This window comes from Cinclus cinclus, chromosome 15, assembly GCF_963662255.1.
Source record: "Cinclus cinclus chromosome 15, bCinCin1.1, whole genome shotgun sequence".
NCBI classification, from domain to species: Eukaryota; Metazoa; Chordata; class Aves; order Passeriformes; family Cinclidae; genus Cinclus; species Cinclus cinclus.
Genome location: NC_085060.1, coordinates 6,930,548 through 6,947,106, shown reverse-complemented (window position 1 = coordinate 6,947,106; position 16,559 = coordinate 6,930,548). Strand labels below are relative to the sequence as shown.

The 16,559-nt window shown below is 45.0% G+C and overlaps 1 protein-coding gene across 1 annotated transcript in view; it reads right to left on the bottom strand.

Moving 5' to 3' along the window:
* The window catches only part of MAMLD1 (mastermind like domain containing 1), an 81,101-nt gene extending 65,241 nt beyond the window's left edge, over nucleotides 1-15,860 (bottom strand). The window contains exon 1 of the mRNA XM_062502751.1: nucleotides 15,715-15,860. Coding sequence (XP_062358735.1) covers nucleotides 15,715-15,768 — 54 coding nt within the window. The 5' untranslated portion in view covers nucleotides 15,769-15,860. The remainder of the gene's footprint in view (nucleotides 1-15,714) is intronic.
* Nucleotides 15,861-16,559: the final 699 nt, after the last annotated feature.

The following is a 16,559-nucleotide window of genomic DNA, read 5'->3' as shown; positions in this document are numbered from 1 at the left end:
CAGCCAGAGAGATTCTCCCCAAACCCAAACTGTCTGGATCACACTAAGAGAAGAGCAGAAGCATGTCCTCTCTCAGAAAATAGGTACCTTTGACAGGAACAATTTCAATCGCCATGGGCATAAACAAACACAAATGGAGAATGCTGTTTTATTTTGTTCAGAGCTCAATATATTCACTCTGCTCAGAGACGTCTCCAGCATCCCTTTTACTTGAAGTGCCAAAGTGACTTGGTTTTCAGCAGCAATGGGGATCATCCTAATAAAACAGGATTTTCATTTTTCTCACCCCGACTTCATTTCCCCCTTTACTCAGTAAGAGTGCATCATGCTCAGCATTTATCCCCTCTTTTTCTCACTACAAGCTTTCTGCAGTGCAATCCCCATCCGGCGGCAGCCATGCTTCCTGTTCTTCAGGGGGTCACATTGTGTGGTCACTTGCACCCACCCATTTTATGACACCACACATCCCTTTCCTGACTCGTTTCCTTAGGCAGACAGTCCATGGACTTCACAGAGGTTTGGACTGATGGACACCTATTTGCTCCACCCCTGAGCATTGAGGTAAAATCCCAACACAGTTCAACGTCCTAAAGAAAAACATGCATGTCCTAAGGAAAATATGCATTAGGATAAAAGCATTAAAATAAAAGAAGACAATGAGAATGATCAGAGCAGTCTGCAAGAAAGGAAGGAAGCTTTTAATAGCATTAAAATATAAAATTGATTTGTACACATATTTGATAAAAATCAATACAATTAGCAAGCAACTGAATACTAGAAAGGGAAATTGATTGCTCGAGGGTCCAGGGGACTCAGGGCAATCAGTCCATTCTTCTAGCTCCTCCACTCTTAATAAAAATTTACTTTTTCATAATCCTGCCTGAACTCTTTGCCCATTAATAATGCCACAAAATAGCTCTTCTTTTAGCACTATTACTGCAGACCTGCTAGAATTACATTTGGAGGCAGTTTCAAGTGGCATGTCCTGGCCATTTTGCTAAGCCTCGAAGCAAAAGCATAAAATAATAAGGACTAATGAATGGCAGCACAGGCATACTTGAGAAGAGCTTATAAATTTAAGTACCAAAGTTTAAATAAATGGATTATCATAGAATTTATTTGCTACATCAATTTGGTCAGCTTTTGCTGATACATCATTCCTGCCTCAAAGGGGAAGAGCCACCAGTTTGAAACAACTAATTAAGCATTTTGAACCATGACCTTACAAGGGCTGCACTGCTTTTCTCTCCTGCCTCCCTCCTCTCACCCAGTGACTCCTACTGCAGCATTAAAATCATTACTCCACATGAAACAAAAGGCTCAATTTACAGTCAAATCTAGACAAAATTATGTGGCTTCTATGGCCACCATCTCTGAGTGGATTTCAGTTTCAGGCAAGGGCATCTTCTCTTTCTTCTTTAAGGTAAGATTGGAGGAACTAAAAGACTTTTCCCCACACAGAAGGAGGCAGCCTCCCAGGTGAGGGTTTCCATTACAGTCAACCAGCTGCACAACCAGCCTGAGGGTGCACCCAACTTGCATGCCTTTACCAAGGAGGCTTCTGTTTCAGAAGATCAGATGCCTTCTCAGACAAGAACCTTCTCACATGTTAAGCTTTGTCCACTGACTCAACAGGAAGCTCTTTAAGCCAAAAACTACCTTTGAGCCCTCAACAGGTTCCCTGCCAGACTGCAGTTCAGGGTGACATGGCCTTAGCTACAAACCAGGGCCCTGATTTGGCAATTAACTTCAGCTTATTCAGAGCTCTACGGGTAGCCCTATCCAAACCAAAGGTAAACAAATCATTTTTTCCAGATTAATGAGACCATTTGCATGCTTAAAATTCAACAATGTAATTTAAGCACTTTCTAATGCAGTAAGCCATTGAATTGATTAAAATTGTAGATGCATCTCATCATATTCACTTCAACAGAGATTCTTTTATTCCAGAAATCTCAACACACACTTATTTCTCAGTGGCCCAACCAGACCAGTGACTAAACTGAGCCATTATATCAGCATAAGGAAAGATCCATGATGCTTTGCAACTCAAGTGGCAAGCTGTGGGAATGCTTCTGTAAGGGAGGAGGGAGGAGAACAGGCTGGCAGGGCACCAGCCTAAGTGATGCCTCACTGAGTTCTTATGATGTTCTTACTCCAAAGTCTGTCCTGCTGCTTCTCCTCACCAAGAGACATTAGTCTGGACTCAGAAATAGAAACCTGAAATTACACAGTTTCAGTGCTGGCCTTCTTTATAACCATGACCAAACTACTTTAATCTCTTTGCTTCCGTTTCCCTGCCTTTATTTAGCCAAGGGAGTAAAACTTACTTCATCTAACTCATATATCTTTTGTGAAGATTAAATGCCTGTTCTGTGTAAAGTACTTGGAAGATGAAAGACATCAAGTAAATATTAATCTTAGTCACCACACCTACCAACAGGATCTTCAGTACACAGATTTGGGTCTGTGCTTGACGAGGCTTTCTTTGTGCAATTCAGGAACTATGCTTTCTTGGAGTAGTAGAGATGAATTAAAGCTAATCAGGAATTCCCATGTTAATCGGCCTTCTAGCATTTGAAGATCATAAGAAGGATGATACTTCCATTTCAAAAGACAGCACAGTGCCACAGAATGAATTACATCAAACTGACTGAAGCCTATTTACTGCATGGTCATGGAGGAAACTATTGGAGTTCATCCACCAACATTCATCTCAGGGCATACGCACTTGTAAATCAGCTCCTATTCAGTAATGAAATGTCGAGTGACTCATTCTTTCTGCATTTGAAAAAACTCTCAGAGAGAACCAAACAGTCTTTTACTTTCCTGTCTGCCTTTATAAACACTGAATTACACCTCCTTACTTCAGGGAAGCTACAATGCTTCAGAACCAGCTGTAAAAGAGAACATTACCATCTTTGGTTCACAGAATCCAAGGCCATCTTAAGATTCCAAATTGCTGTTGAAGAAGATTTGGAAAGATGTTTAATTAGCAGCTCAGATGATCTTCTGAACTAGCTTCCCAGTGCACAACAAGGTGCACTGGTCTCATGCAGACATGCCCCCAAGGCTGTCCTGGGGAAGGCTGGCCCAGGGAAAGCCAGTCTGAGGCAGGCTGGCAACGCTGCTCCAGGCACTTCTGCTGTTCATGTGGGTCAAGTGGTAGATTATTTACTTAATGTCTTAAGCAACTTCTGCAGCTCAAACTCAGCTCACACAGCCATTGCAGTCCTGCTGGCAGTGAACTGCAGGTTGTCCCGGTGAAAGCTGTCCTCACTGTTTCTGCCTGAACCAGCAAATTCACAGAGTAAGGACAGCAGGGCAGTCATGCCTTGACTTTTACCCCAGTATTAGCACCAGCTCACATGCAAGGGGCACATCCTGCAGCTGCACAGGGAAGAGCAGCTGTGTGCTTCAGCCAGCTGTGCAATACCTGAGCTGCTGCACCACTGTGCTCACCCAAAGAAAAATCTTTGTGACAAAACAAACCCAAACAAGCCATGCCTGTGATCACAGGGAATGCACAGCCCTGGCGCTGTGCTGCTCCCTGCCACAGCTCTGCCTGCCTCTGGACAGGCGACACCAAGTGAGATCCCAGGAGCAGAGCAACCACAACAAAGGCATAAAAGGAAGAGTACAAGGGAAAACAAGGGTTGCAAACTTAAAAGAGACAACAGAAATAAAGATAAGCAGTGCCTGGATGTCAGTGTCCAAGGAGCACAGAACAACTTTTCACACAGGAAGCATTACTGCTTGAATGGAAGTCATACGAGACGCTGGACCTTGTGGACCAGGCACGTGAGAGATTCCAGCCTCACTGAGGCAGTTCTGGACCTGCCGTGCCTCCATCATCTCTCAGATACCTGCTCAGTTTCCTTAGCTCTCCCGTCTCCTTGGCTTTGCCCTCCTTTTGGCCCTCCCAGCTCTCTCTCCCCCCCTACCATTGCCTCCTTGTACTTTGGACCTCTTCACCTCGACACCCCAAGGTCTCTGGTTCTCCATGTGTGGCTGCAGCACCAGTCCATGCAGCTGGGCCAGCAGGTGCTGCAGAGCAGCTCTGCTGGTGCTGGCAGTGCCGGTCTGTCTTCTCGCTGGGATCCAGCAGGATGAATGCACAAACAAGCTGCACTATGGACACAGCTATGCTCCAAAAGGAAATGACCACTGGATGTTATTGCATAACCCTTCTGAATAATGAACGTGCGTTTCTTGAAAATACATGCCACCTAATACCCTTGGCATTGCAAACATGTACCTCAGGATGGTAATTTAAGTTAATCAAGCCCTAAGCTCCATGCAAAGTTTAACAGTTTGCTTTGCTATGGTTTGAGGAGCAGATGGCAAATCACTCAGTGGCACATTTTCTGCCATTCTTGTACAAAGGGCTGTACCTGTTTCTTTTCCAGGCATGAACACCAACAAACAGATGTTTGCTGGACTAGCTGGCCACTGAATACCAAGAAATAACATACATGTAGATGCTCCACAGGGAGGTCTTGTGGGCAGCCATAATTGGTCATTTCCTGGCTAGTTTGCCATTAGTGCCATTCTTAGATATGATAAAATTAAAGCTAAAGGCTAGCATAAGGTTATTTGTAAGTAATCCAGGTCTTATCTGCAGAAGTATCCACGGTCAGTTCCATGCAGACAAATAGTACAGGTTTTCTTACTTAACAAGCTTATCTATGTACACTGTCTTCCAAATGACTATGGACTGTACCTAGGCTGGCATGTGGGCACCAGAAACCAGTCTGAGGGTGTAATTTGGATTTCAAACCACCTCTGTGGACAGTCAGTGAAATGCTCTATTTCTGGCAAGTTTGTGGGATGCTGGGCTGCGGGAGAGAAGAACTGACAAGGGGAAAATAGAAATTTGTAGACAATGTATATAAGGCCAAAGAAATTTTTAAGAAAGGGCAATTCAGATTGCCTCAGGCAAGTTTTTCCTAGGTATGTAGAGAGAACGAGAGGTGAGGTGGTGAGCAATAAACAGTTCATCCTGAGACATTCATCATCTTCATAATTTATAACCAGCAGAACACACACACACACACACCTTCTCCTTCAAAACAGGGAGCTCAGACCCCAGCATGCAGTTAATGGTGCTGTGTACAGGGGATGCACTTACATTAATTGACTGGGCCATTGCCATTGCAGTCCCAAGCATTTCTGGAACTAGTATTTCTACAGCAGCAACAAGCAGAAACGCTTCACATATATTAACTTGTTTGGTTTTGATTGTTGGATTGGCTCCCCATTCCCAAGACTCTCGTATTTATTCTTTTAGCTTAACACTACGAAGTAATCAAATTACTGTTAGAGCTGACAGACTGTGGGAGCCCTGAAGGGGAGGAGAGAGTGGCGTCAGAAGAAATATCTACATTTTCTCTTACATCCTTTGCACTTGCCCTAAACTCCAGATTTGACTCATCTACTTCTCTGGAATTCAAGAATATTGAACTTTAACTGACATAGGAAGTTATCTGAAGACACAGGACTTTCACTTGAAATTAAGTCTGATCTACCTCCTGGGATCAGGGACCAAGATTCACATCATATAAGTACTGAAAAGCTCAAATGCACTTCCATTCTGCTTCAAGTCAAACATAAGTGTTGCTGCAACCAAGAAAACATCTTTTCAATGCTATGTAAATTCAAACCAACCAATACATACCTAAGAAGGGGAGATGAGATTGAAGATTCAAACATGACTTTGTGCCCTTCCATCAAATGTGGAGAATAGGTAAGAACAGGAAGACAAAAGAACTCTTCTTTCCAGAAGCCTTCCATAAGCTCAGAGAGTCAAGATTAATATGGAAAGGGAGAGAAAGGGCATACCTTGGGCTGAATTTTGTCTGTCTCTCTTCAGTACAATTTATTTTCAGCTTTATGAAATACAGTACTAGAAAATGCTTAGCACACAACCTTTGATGTGGAAGACAAAGAATTTTTTTTATATTTAGATGAATTCCAGTGTCCTTGTCTAATGTTACTCAGTGCAAAATTAGAAAGAAATTAGTGCTTGCTTGCTCACGTGTTTTAAAAAATAATTTGGATGACACTCTGCCTAAAGAATGGACAGGGTCCTCTGTTATTAAAATCCAAACAAAGTCTGTAATCAAATTGACAGGGCAAAGCTTGAAGAAAATCCCCCAATAGGTTTCTTTAATCGAGAAAAAAAAACAACCCATGAAGCCTGTGAACAAACACTCTTACAGGCTTTGGACTTAATATACCAACAATGTCAGGCATTTCAATGCAGCAGCATCAAAACTAGGTATTTATTCCTTGGTAGTGAGTAACCCTTTAAAAAGGGAGGAACACAAATTCCTTTTTAATGAGTCACCATTTGACAGTCAGAGATCAAAACCTTTTACCTGTATTTCGATTAGAAGATTGTATAGACTTGAGTTTTCTCTGTGTGAATTTATTCAAATCAACACAATTAATTAAGAAAATAAGTAAGTTAAGGTAACAGAAAAAGTGAAGTCCTTAAAAGTACCTGACCATCAACAAGAATTACTGGGTTACTGAAGTATCAAACACATTCAGAAATTATTTCCTTATATAAACTTGGGCTTGTGAAAATACTAGTAGGATTTTAAGTAACTATTTCAAACAAAGTGAAATCATACTCAGTATCCATCCTCATAACAACATGAAATAAGTGATACATAATTATTCTTAAACTAATGCAAATGTTTGCATAGTAAATGTTACACACTAATGCATGGGGACAAACCAACTGGCGTGTTTGGAATTGTTATGAAGGTCTTTGTAAAACGTTGACTCTTTTACCATACCTGAAAACTTAAACCTTGCAAGACCCATGACCATGAGAGAATGAAACATTAAAATACATGCCTGAGGGTAAATGCCAATTTTGTCTTTAAATATTTTCTTTAGCCCTACATGAAATTCTGAAGTTTCAGCAAAAAGAAAGATGCTATCACATCATACTGGGGGGAAGAACAAAAAAACAAAAACAAAACCAAAACCAACCAAACAAACAATTAAAAAAACCAACCCAAAACAACAAAAAATCAATCTGAGTTGGCTTTACAGGTAAAGCAAAGAAATACACATTACTTGATCTTAGTTTATGTTCGGATTACTTGTAAATTGGAAGTAATTAGAGTAAACAATTACAGTAACTGGTTACAGTTTGGGAATTGAGAGAACTGAAGAAAGAATTCAGAGAAATAATCTGATCTGCTGCTGTAAAGAGAATCAATCATCACTTTGCTCCTATTAGTCTTTTTGGCAATCCTGTGTCGCTGTTGTCATAAGCCTGGATAACGATGCCACATTAATTCTCCTTTTGAGAAAGGAAATACAGGATGTGACTCTGTAACTGTGTCCTACCTGACCTTGGGGAATCTTTAGGAAAAGTTTCCCATCAAATGCACTTAGTTTTTACTGAAGAAGAATTACTGAGTTGGGCCCATGCTTTGTAACTCAAATGCACAACACAAAAATGTACAAACAATCTTCTGTTTCCATTAGAAATAAACTATCAGTACATAACAAATGATTTTTTCAGGTCCAACCTCATATGAGAAATTACATTTTCAAAGTCATTTTAACAAGCCTGGCTCAGAGTTGATGAACATGGTGCTGGATGACAAGACCACTACTGCACACTTCTGATGTAACACCAACAACTTTTAGCTACATTTTAGCTACATTTACCTAAACTGAAGATAGCCTGCATTTCCCAAGCCTAACCTTTCCTAAAGAAAACAAACAAACAAAAGAAAAAAAACCCAAAAAACAACTGACACCTTTGTTGTAAATATTACAGAACTGGACAAGAAGAAAGTCATCCCATGTTTCGTAACAGGAGCAGACTCACTCTCTTTCTTCAAGACAGCAGGCTGCTCTAAATGTGAACTGTGGCACTGCTGATGTCACTTTGAGCAGGGACAAGAGGACATACGGCCTTTTGTACTGTTCCCATGATACCGCATGTTAAAAAAAAAATCATCAAGAACCAAAATCATTATCCAGGCTGGAAGAAGCCCAAGCCATCATAAATGTTTGTTTACTGCAATTTGGCAGACCTTTTGAGAAAAAAACAATAAATTATATTTAGATATGTAATCCTAAACCAAAATGTCAGATGGGAATCAAGTAGAAAACATGCCATTATTTTGAGGAAACCATGAATTATTTGGGGGAAACTTTTGCTGAGATACTTATTTGAGTGTTTCTCTATAAGTAGATATTACTTCCATTACTGTCGCTATAACTAACATGTTAACAACACTATTTACATTAGTACTGTTGTATCATTAGAAACAACAAGATTATGTATTTTAATTCTAATGCCAGCACAATTATTTTAACACCAAGTGTGTCAGATCTGACTCTGTACCCCCTAAATTAATTTCAGAGTAGTGGCTAAATAAAATGACATACTTCTTTGTGCTTTTGTTACAACACACTCATGTGCAGCAAACTGTGAAGAAAATGTAGTAATTAGAGGTTAAATTAATCCCTGATAGACAGGCAGCTTAGTAAAGCTGGGCCCTCTTCAGAAAACAGAGCATAAAGCCTGCTGGTCTTTCAGAATTAGGCACAAAGAACAGGGAAGATTGGCAAGTTCCTCACTTGTGTGATCCAACCGAAGGGATGGAATGCTGAGAAGTCGGAGTAAGTCCTGGAGCAGCCAATACTACCAGGCAGATCTTGTGACAAATGTGATTTAGAGCTCCAAGGGATTGTTGCTGCAGCCGCTTGAACTGCCTGATCAGGATCAACCACTTGAAATTACAGACAGGCTTTTGCCCAGCAGAACAGGCTTCTAACCACAAGGTAATCCACCTCGAGACATTAATAAAAGCAAACAATGGCATTATATTTCACAACATAACTAGAAAGTTGCCTTGCTGCTTCAGATTTTAATGTAGGTAATGGGTTTCATTACCCTCAAGAGAGTAAACGTGCTGGGTTACTCTGAAAACAATGAATAGGTAGGTCTGGGGTAGGTGCAAAATCCCAAATCTGCTCAGAGTTTTGAGGTACTTAATTCTAGCAAAAAAGAAACTGACATAGAAAAAAAAAATCACGCAGGAAGAAAGAGGCAGCCAGATCATGATGATGATACCCAGTAAGTATTTCTTTTGTGTGCGTGTCAGCAGAGGTAAATGTCTTTTCCAATCTCTCTAGCTGTGGCACATGAAAGTAGCCAGGTTTTAAATCCATGCAAACACAGCCTGTTATCAACAGGGGGGTAACTGAAGGGCATCTGTTCTGTGTTGTGCAAGAAGCATCCTGGCTCCCGTGCTGGCAAATCCTGGTGCAGGAATTGCAGAGGCACCACTGCCTCCATTCCCACTGGACTGATACCTTCCCTCCAAGGTGGAAGGAGCAAAGAACAGGCTTCTCCCCAGGCTAATGCTGGTGCCACTCAAGAGACTGCCTGGTGAGGGGTGACACACTCCTACAGGTAACACCTGGCCCTGCAGTGGGAACCTCCATCCTGTCTGCACCAGGCTGAGTACCCAGCTGTCCCTGACCAAATGGGAAGGCATGACAGGTACCTGCAGTGGGATCACCAAGTAAATAAAAGAAAACCCCAAAACCAAATGTAAAAGTAAAAGTAAAATGCCTGTATTACAATTAAAGAAAAAGTCAAGTAGGGGACCTGCAAAAACTGCAGATTCATGTGGAAGCGCTTTATCACCACTAGAATTTCTGTGCTACCCAGATCATCAATTATTAACAAATTAGGACATGCTTGATGGGGTACTTATGTAACATTCCTTTATCAATAAAACTGCCAAATCCCTTCAAGGAAAAGCACCACAGAACAAGTCACAATAGGATACCTTCCTCTGGACAAGATACTCCAGTGAATTGTGGTCTCCCCCCCTCAGCCTGGCCATCCATTCCCAAAGAGGAACTCTGGGCAGCCTGGCAGCCCCTGCCAGAGGCCCAGGGTGCACTCCAGCTTCCCACCAGCAGCAGCCCTTTAATCAGGTCAGTGCTTATCAATGGCTCATTGTAGAGATGAGGCAGTGCTCTGAGTAAAGGGCTATATGAAATCTTGTGTCCTACTGCATCTCCCACACTTGGGCCCCACTGGCTCTCCACTGGCCCTATGGATACAGCTGCCAGCCACACACCCCTTGGGCATAAATAGCATGTGTCCTCCAGCCAGTGCAGCTGGCTAGTGGGTGGAGAGTGGAGGAAGGAAACCCACAGCTCTTCCCTCTGCTCTTCCCTTTGGACACAACAAGGTCTCCGTAGGAGCAAAGAGCCAGGTACAATTCATCCACCAGAGATAGTACACTGACCCCTGCTTTGCTTCCATTTCACTTCCCCCACCAGATGAAAGTGAGCAGGGTGGGGGCACACAACAATTCCCTGTCTGTACTGAAGGGCCTGATCCTTGGGCCCATAATTCTTGGATCAAATCTGAGCCTCATCCACTACAAAATGAAAAAGGATTGCTAGGCTGGGTCCTGGAAGGAGAAAGCTGGGTGTACTCTCCTACCACCCAACCCAATGAACACCTTGCAGTTCACCCAGGGTGCACACCGAGCTCTGAAAGAGCTACTGCAACTTGGCAAACAAATGCTGCATAAAATAAGTATTTTCTTCTTAAAGGAAAGTAATGACTTAGTAATACTTTTCCCCCTATTTAATAAAATGAAAAATATTATCACTGAGAAGGGTTCCCAAGAGGAATAAGTACTCCTTCCAACTCATTTGCGAGTTAGCCCACTCTGGCTGCACTGCTCTCTGGTAATGTAACTGGTGACTTTTAAAACCATGGAGTCACATCCTAAGTGCCACAAGCCCTGCCTATGCTGTCACCCTGAGATATGCTTTCATTGTGAACTGAGCTGACAGCCTAGTCCATAGCAACTGCAATGAAAAATATCTCCCAAAAGACAAGGACGTAAAGTAAAACCTCTAAATGACAAATACTTCAATTTTCTGTGCAAAGCACTAGCAGTGATAACACAGAACAAGGGAAGGAGACAGTGATACAAGCACAGACTGTTTTGCAAAGTTTCCCTTTAGCTGCTGGCAGTCCTGAAATGGGTTGCAGAAAGTTAAAATTGTGGTTGTGGTACTGTGATTGTGGTACTGATCACTGCCTCTTCTACAGGGCTGTTTTTAAAAATTAAACAGCATTTTTCTATTTCTATTTTCATTTAAAACAATATTCCAGTATCTTCCAAAAGCCAGTTCAATCCTGAAACAATAACTACTGAGAGCAGTACTATACATCCAATCAGTTTCATCATGTATTTTTCCAGCAATTGCCTTTTCAAGGGTACTCCTTTTATGGGTGCACAACACAAAACTTACTACAAGCAAACAGTGGTATCATGCACATTTGGCATTTTACAGCCATGATCTAAAGTTCCCCTTCAAAATTACTGGCAAGGACGGAAGTTCTGCATAATTTTAGCACTCAACATCTGAAAAAATTAGGAATGTCCCAACTGTTCTTTGAGATGTATAAAAGAACAGTTGAAAAACTTACAGTTGACTGGTGCTACCTAGGTTACCCATCAGTGGCATTGAGACTGGTATATTATTAAGAGAGGTGTATGATGGGAATTGGTTTATTGTGCTGATCCATAGTAACCAACTCCTGTTCGTCCATCATTTATCTCTCTCACCAGCGACATATGGGTTTGTCTATTCACACTCTCAGCATTCTCTCTGCTCCAACAAACAGTCAGCCTTTTCTGCTGGGATAAGGAGATTTTTTAGTTACATCCATTATGTGCGTATCAACATTTATGGCAGGAAGATAATTGCCAAAGAGCTCAGGGGGATAAAAGCTCCCTCTTTATAACACAAACCCCCTTAAAAAAATCAATATTGATATAAAACAGTTCAACACAAAGCTTTGGTGTGTCTTCTGCTTCTTTCAGTTCAAAATGTTGGTTTTGTTTTTGCTTTTTTTTTTTTAAACATTGCAAGTCAAGCTGGAACATCGGGTAGAAAGCCTTTATAGTGAGTTACATCACTGCTCTTCCCACAGAGGATGATATAGCAGTGTACAATATTAAGTGTTTCTCAAAGAAGTTTGCAGCAAACGTGTCAGGTATAGAAAGGACTGCTTGGAGAGGTGCCAGCACCATTTAAACTGAGTAAGCTATTTTTATTTGGAGCCCGTACCAATTACTAAAGAATTGTAACTTACAGTCACCTTTCCCTAAATGCTGAAAAACCCTGACACAGCCAGCACCAGGGAACAATGAAAAGAGGGGAATTCTGCCCCTCTCCCTATTTCAGGAGCTCAGCCTTCTACTATTCCATCCCCCAGTTTGGGAAAACCCATTTGTCACAGCTTCTACAAGATGTACTTCACTTTCCCATGGCTACGTACTCATAAAAGTTATTTTAAGGCGACTTTTATCAGAGTAGCAAGTAACATAGAACATATATTGATTAAATTGCTGGGAACCAATGAGTTGCACTGTACTTAACCTACAGGACGACTCGGGGATTTTACTTACTGTTATTCTTGCCCTTGTGCTTCCTTCTGCCTCCCTAACTTTTGTGTCTCTCATGAAGCCCATTATTAGGTCAATTCTTGCCCTACAGTCACACCCAGGCAAGTTAGTGACCTCTTAAGTCAGGGCAAAAGTGTCAGCCTGTCACCTGGATCATGAACCCTTCCAGTAAATCTTCCTGCATATTCAGAAACCACCCAGCACAATAGCTCCCTAATCCCATTTTAAATATCCAAATGCTACCACACTGTAACATTTACAACAGGGTTGGTAAAAAGCAAAACCAAAACCACTGTATTTATTAAATAGTCCTACCTGTGTTAAGGGGAAGTCATACGAAAGAATTTTAAAAATATAACTGCCTCCTTTAATTACCAATCCCCCTCCAAACCCTCTAAGAACTACCTTACCTTTAAAAAATTCCAAGACACCTTACAGTTCAAAGTACTTAGTTACAAGGGACCAAAAGCAAAGCCCTGTCAATATGTACTTTTCTGATTTTGAAGTATTACTTAAAAGGAATAAAAATAGAGTTGAAAAACCACATGTAAAAAAAGAGAAAAAAAAACCCCTCTGAAAATAAAAAGCTGAATTAAATTTGAGTTGCTCAATTGTGAACACTGAACAGCTTTTCACTCACTCGAGGGCTGTTAACTGCATGTTACCTGCCTTGCAGCACAGACTATTTGTTTTTTATCCCTGAGCAACGGACTATTTCCTGGTTGAGTTTAAAAACTCTGTGACGTTCCAATATCAACCCACACATGTGTGTCACTGTCAACGTCAGTGGCAGGAAAACATTAGATGTCACCCCTTGCTAATGCTTTCCTAACACGGAATTTCCTTGTACCTCGTCCCCCAGCCCACCTCCTCCTTCAGCCGAGAGCATCCTTCCCAAAGTGCGCTTTTTTCTCCCTTCTAAACATATGGCAGGGAGAGTGGACTGAAAATGGGCAGTACCAGCACTAGAACGCTGCTTTCTTAGGTGCTCGTGTATAACTTACTCAGCCTGCTCTCGCTGCTTTGCACTGGGTGAGCGCGGCCGTAGGGAACAACCCTCCCCCCCCTCCATGTGCGGAGGCTTCCCTCCTCTCCCCGGAGCGAGGGTTCCCCCCGGGGAAACTATCCGTGCCTTCGGCCGCCGCTGTTCCGCTGGCACGCAGCTCCTCCCCGCGAGCAGGAGGGCAGCTCGGGTGGCCCGTTTTGGGGGTGCCGGGGCCCTGCCGACCCGGGGATGCGGATGCGCCGGGGGAGCCCGGGGTACGGGGGGGGGGGCAGTACCCAGCTGCCGGGACCGGCAGGTTCAAGGCCGGTCTGGCTCCCTGCCTTCCGGAGGCACCATATGGTCCATACTGCACACCAGCAGCTTTATTTCCCCAACAGCTCGGCCCAGAGGGGGAGCTCCAGCAGCAGCAGCCACCCCCTGCCCCACAGCCCCCCGGGGGCACCGGCATTAGGCATTACCCGGGGATTACGGGGCTAAGCAGGGGAAAGACTCGCGTTATATAACCGGGGGGAGCGTTCCGCCCTCCCGGAGCTCCCCGCAGCCCGCCCTCCGCCCCGCCGGGGCGGCCGCACGGCGGTGGAGGGGGGAGAGCCCAGCGCCTCCGCCCCCGGCCCGCGGAGGGGCCAGACGCGGTTAATCCCCCCGCACCGCGGGGTGCCCCCGCTGCCCGAGGAGGAGGCGGAGGAGGAAGGCTCTTCCAGGAGGCTCTTTGCAAGCGGCCGCTGCTCGCAGGGTTTATCGCCTTCCGACGGGACGAGGCGAGACGGCCGCGCGTCCCCCGCACGCCGCACCGGGGACCTGCCCGCCCGATCGCGCCAGGCCGCGGCTCCGCGGCGCCTCCCGCCCCGCTCCCCGGCCCCGGGCTCCGCCAACCCTCCCCCCCCGCCGGGAGCACCGTCGAAAACAAAAGCGGCCTTTTAATTTATTGTTCCGGGGGGAGGCCGGAGGAGGGGCAGTGTGAAAGGAAATCAAAGCCCGTTTTCTTCCCAGGAACGGCCGTTCTCCCCGGGATCCCTCCGAGTCACCCTGGTGACAGCCCCCCTCCAGCCAAAGACGAACAAAAGCCGCGGTGCCCCCGGCCCCGGCGCTCCTCCGGGCCGAGCAACAGGCCGAGAGAGGCGGTGGAGGAGAGACCGGCTATTGACGAGGGAGAGGGGCAGCCTCTGCCTTCGGGGGGGACGACGTGGGACCGAGCCAGCGAGCGCCGTGTTTACCCTGCCATTGCTCTGAACCCCGATCTTAACCACAGCCTAAGAAACCAAAACAGTTTAAAGCGTGAGTCAGCACGCGTTTTATTCACGCGTTGTGTTCCGAATACACGGACGGTCCAGCAGCGAGCGGCGAAGCCGCGGCGCCGCGCCGGCAGCAGCGCCCGCACTCGGGGCTGATCCCGCACTCGGGGCTGATCCCGCACTCGGGGCTCAGAGCCGCGCTCCACGCTCCCGTCAGGAATAACCTAGGCTCCTTCGGGGTTCGGACGACCCTTTTGTTTACAATCCTGCCTATCGAACGTGCGCTTCGGGTTCCCAAAATAACCAGGCACACGGCTGCCAACACAAATACCAGGAATTATTTAAAAAATTATACTAGAGAGACCAGCGCTAGCCCCTCCACGCGTGACACCCACCCGGCGGAGCGCCCGGGCGATGACGGGTTTATTCTCCCCGGCTTGTCTGATCCAAGTTTAGCTGGAAATCCTCGGACGATGGCTGAGCCGGCCCGGTCGCACTGACACGAGAGCCCGCGGGCTGGCGGCGCCGGGCACACCGGCAGGTCCCCGCTCCCTCTCGTCCCTGACAGCATCCACCGCCTCTTCCCACGGCCAAGCAACGCCACGGAAACCCACGGAGCGTCCCCCGCTGCCACGCACTTGCTGCCTCGCCGGGACCGCATCGCAAATCAGCTTCTTCACCACCATTTTAGAGCCCAAGGATCCCCTCCCTCCTGCCCTCCTCTCCGTGGGCCGACTTCACCTCTCACCAGAATGGAGGGCGAAATTCCCCCTTCAAGTTTCCGTCCCCTTCCCTCCGGCGGCCCCCGGCACACGGGACCCGCGGGCAGAGAGAGCCCAAGGTGGGCACTTTCTTGAACCGGCCCTGCAAACTTTCCAGCCTGGCTGCGACCGTGCCGAGCTCGGTGAGCAACTGTTCCGAGGGTGTTTAAGTCCTTTTATACCAGCTCCTACTTTCCCAGTCCATATCGATTTCAAATGCGACTTACTGGAATATGTGGCTCCATCCGTGGTGCTTCTATCCGCTGGGAAACCAGCAGCATCTTGGACTGGGGATCAACCGGCTTTTAGATCCACTTTGGCTGTATTGAGCAAGCCCAGCGCCGCAGAGGACTCGCAGCCTCTTTTCTCCTTTTAGGTTCCAGACAAGTTCATCCTGGCGTTGCAGTTTGCTAATGATTCACTGTCTGTCTCGATCTGCTCACTACATTTCCATCAACCCACAGCTTCCTCACTTAGAAGGTGGAGTTTGTGGGGTTTAAGTTACTGATAGGCATATCTAAATGCTGTGTCACTCAAAGAGGAGGAGACACACACACACTCACACACACAGTCCGCACACTCACACACACGAACGGCGCCAGGCTTAAAGGGGAAGTAACGCTTTCTTCTCTACAGAAATTGGACGCCCCACAGACCCAAGGATTGAATTTTTGTTTTCTCCGTGCATGAAGGCGAAAATTAACCAGCCTACGGTCAAAATTTTAACACACGAAAAGCTGCTTAGAATGTTTAGCACCTTCCTCGTAGAGCTTCAAATCCATTTAGTACAAAGTCACATAGGTCAGAAAACTACTGACGATTATAATTTTTTTTTCCTTTCCAAATCAAAGTGCTCAAATCACTGAAAAGAGAGCCCAAAGCATGAATTGTAAAGATTTGAGTTATTCTTACAGAGTGTAGTTTCCTGTCCCTTTATGACATACGATATTCAGCATTCTTAACACCAAAGGGTTAAGCTCATCTCACCCAGGTGAACCCAGGTTAGCAAGGACACAGCAGAGTTCTTTCATTTTCATCTTTTGTGCTATGTACATGTCTTTTTGAAGACAGA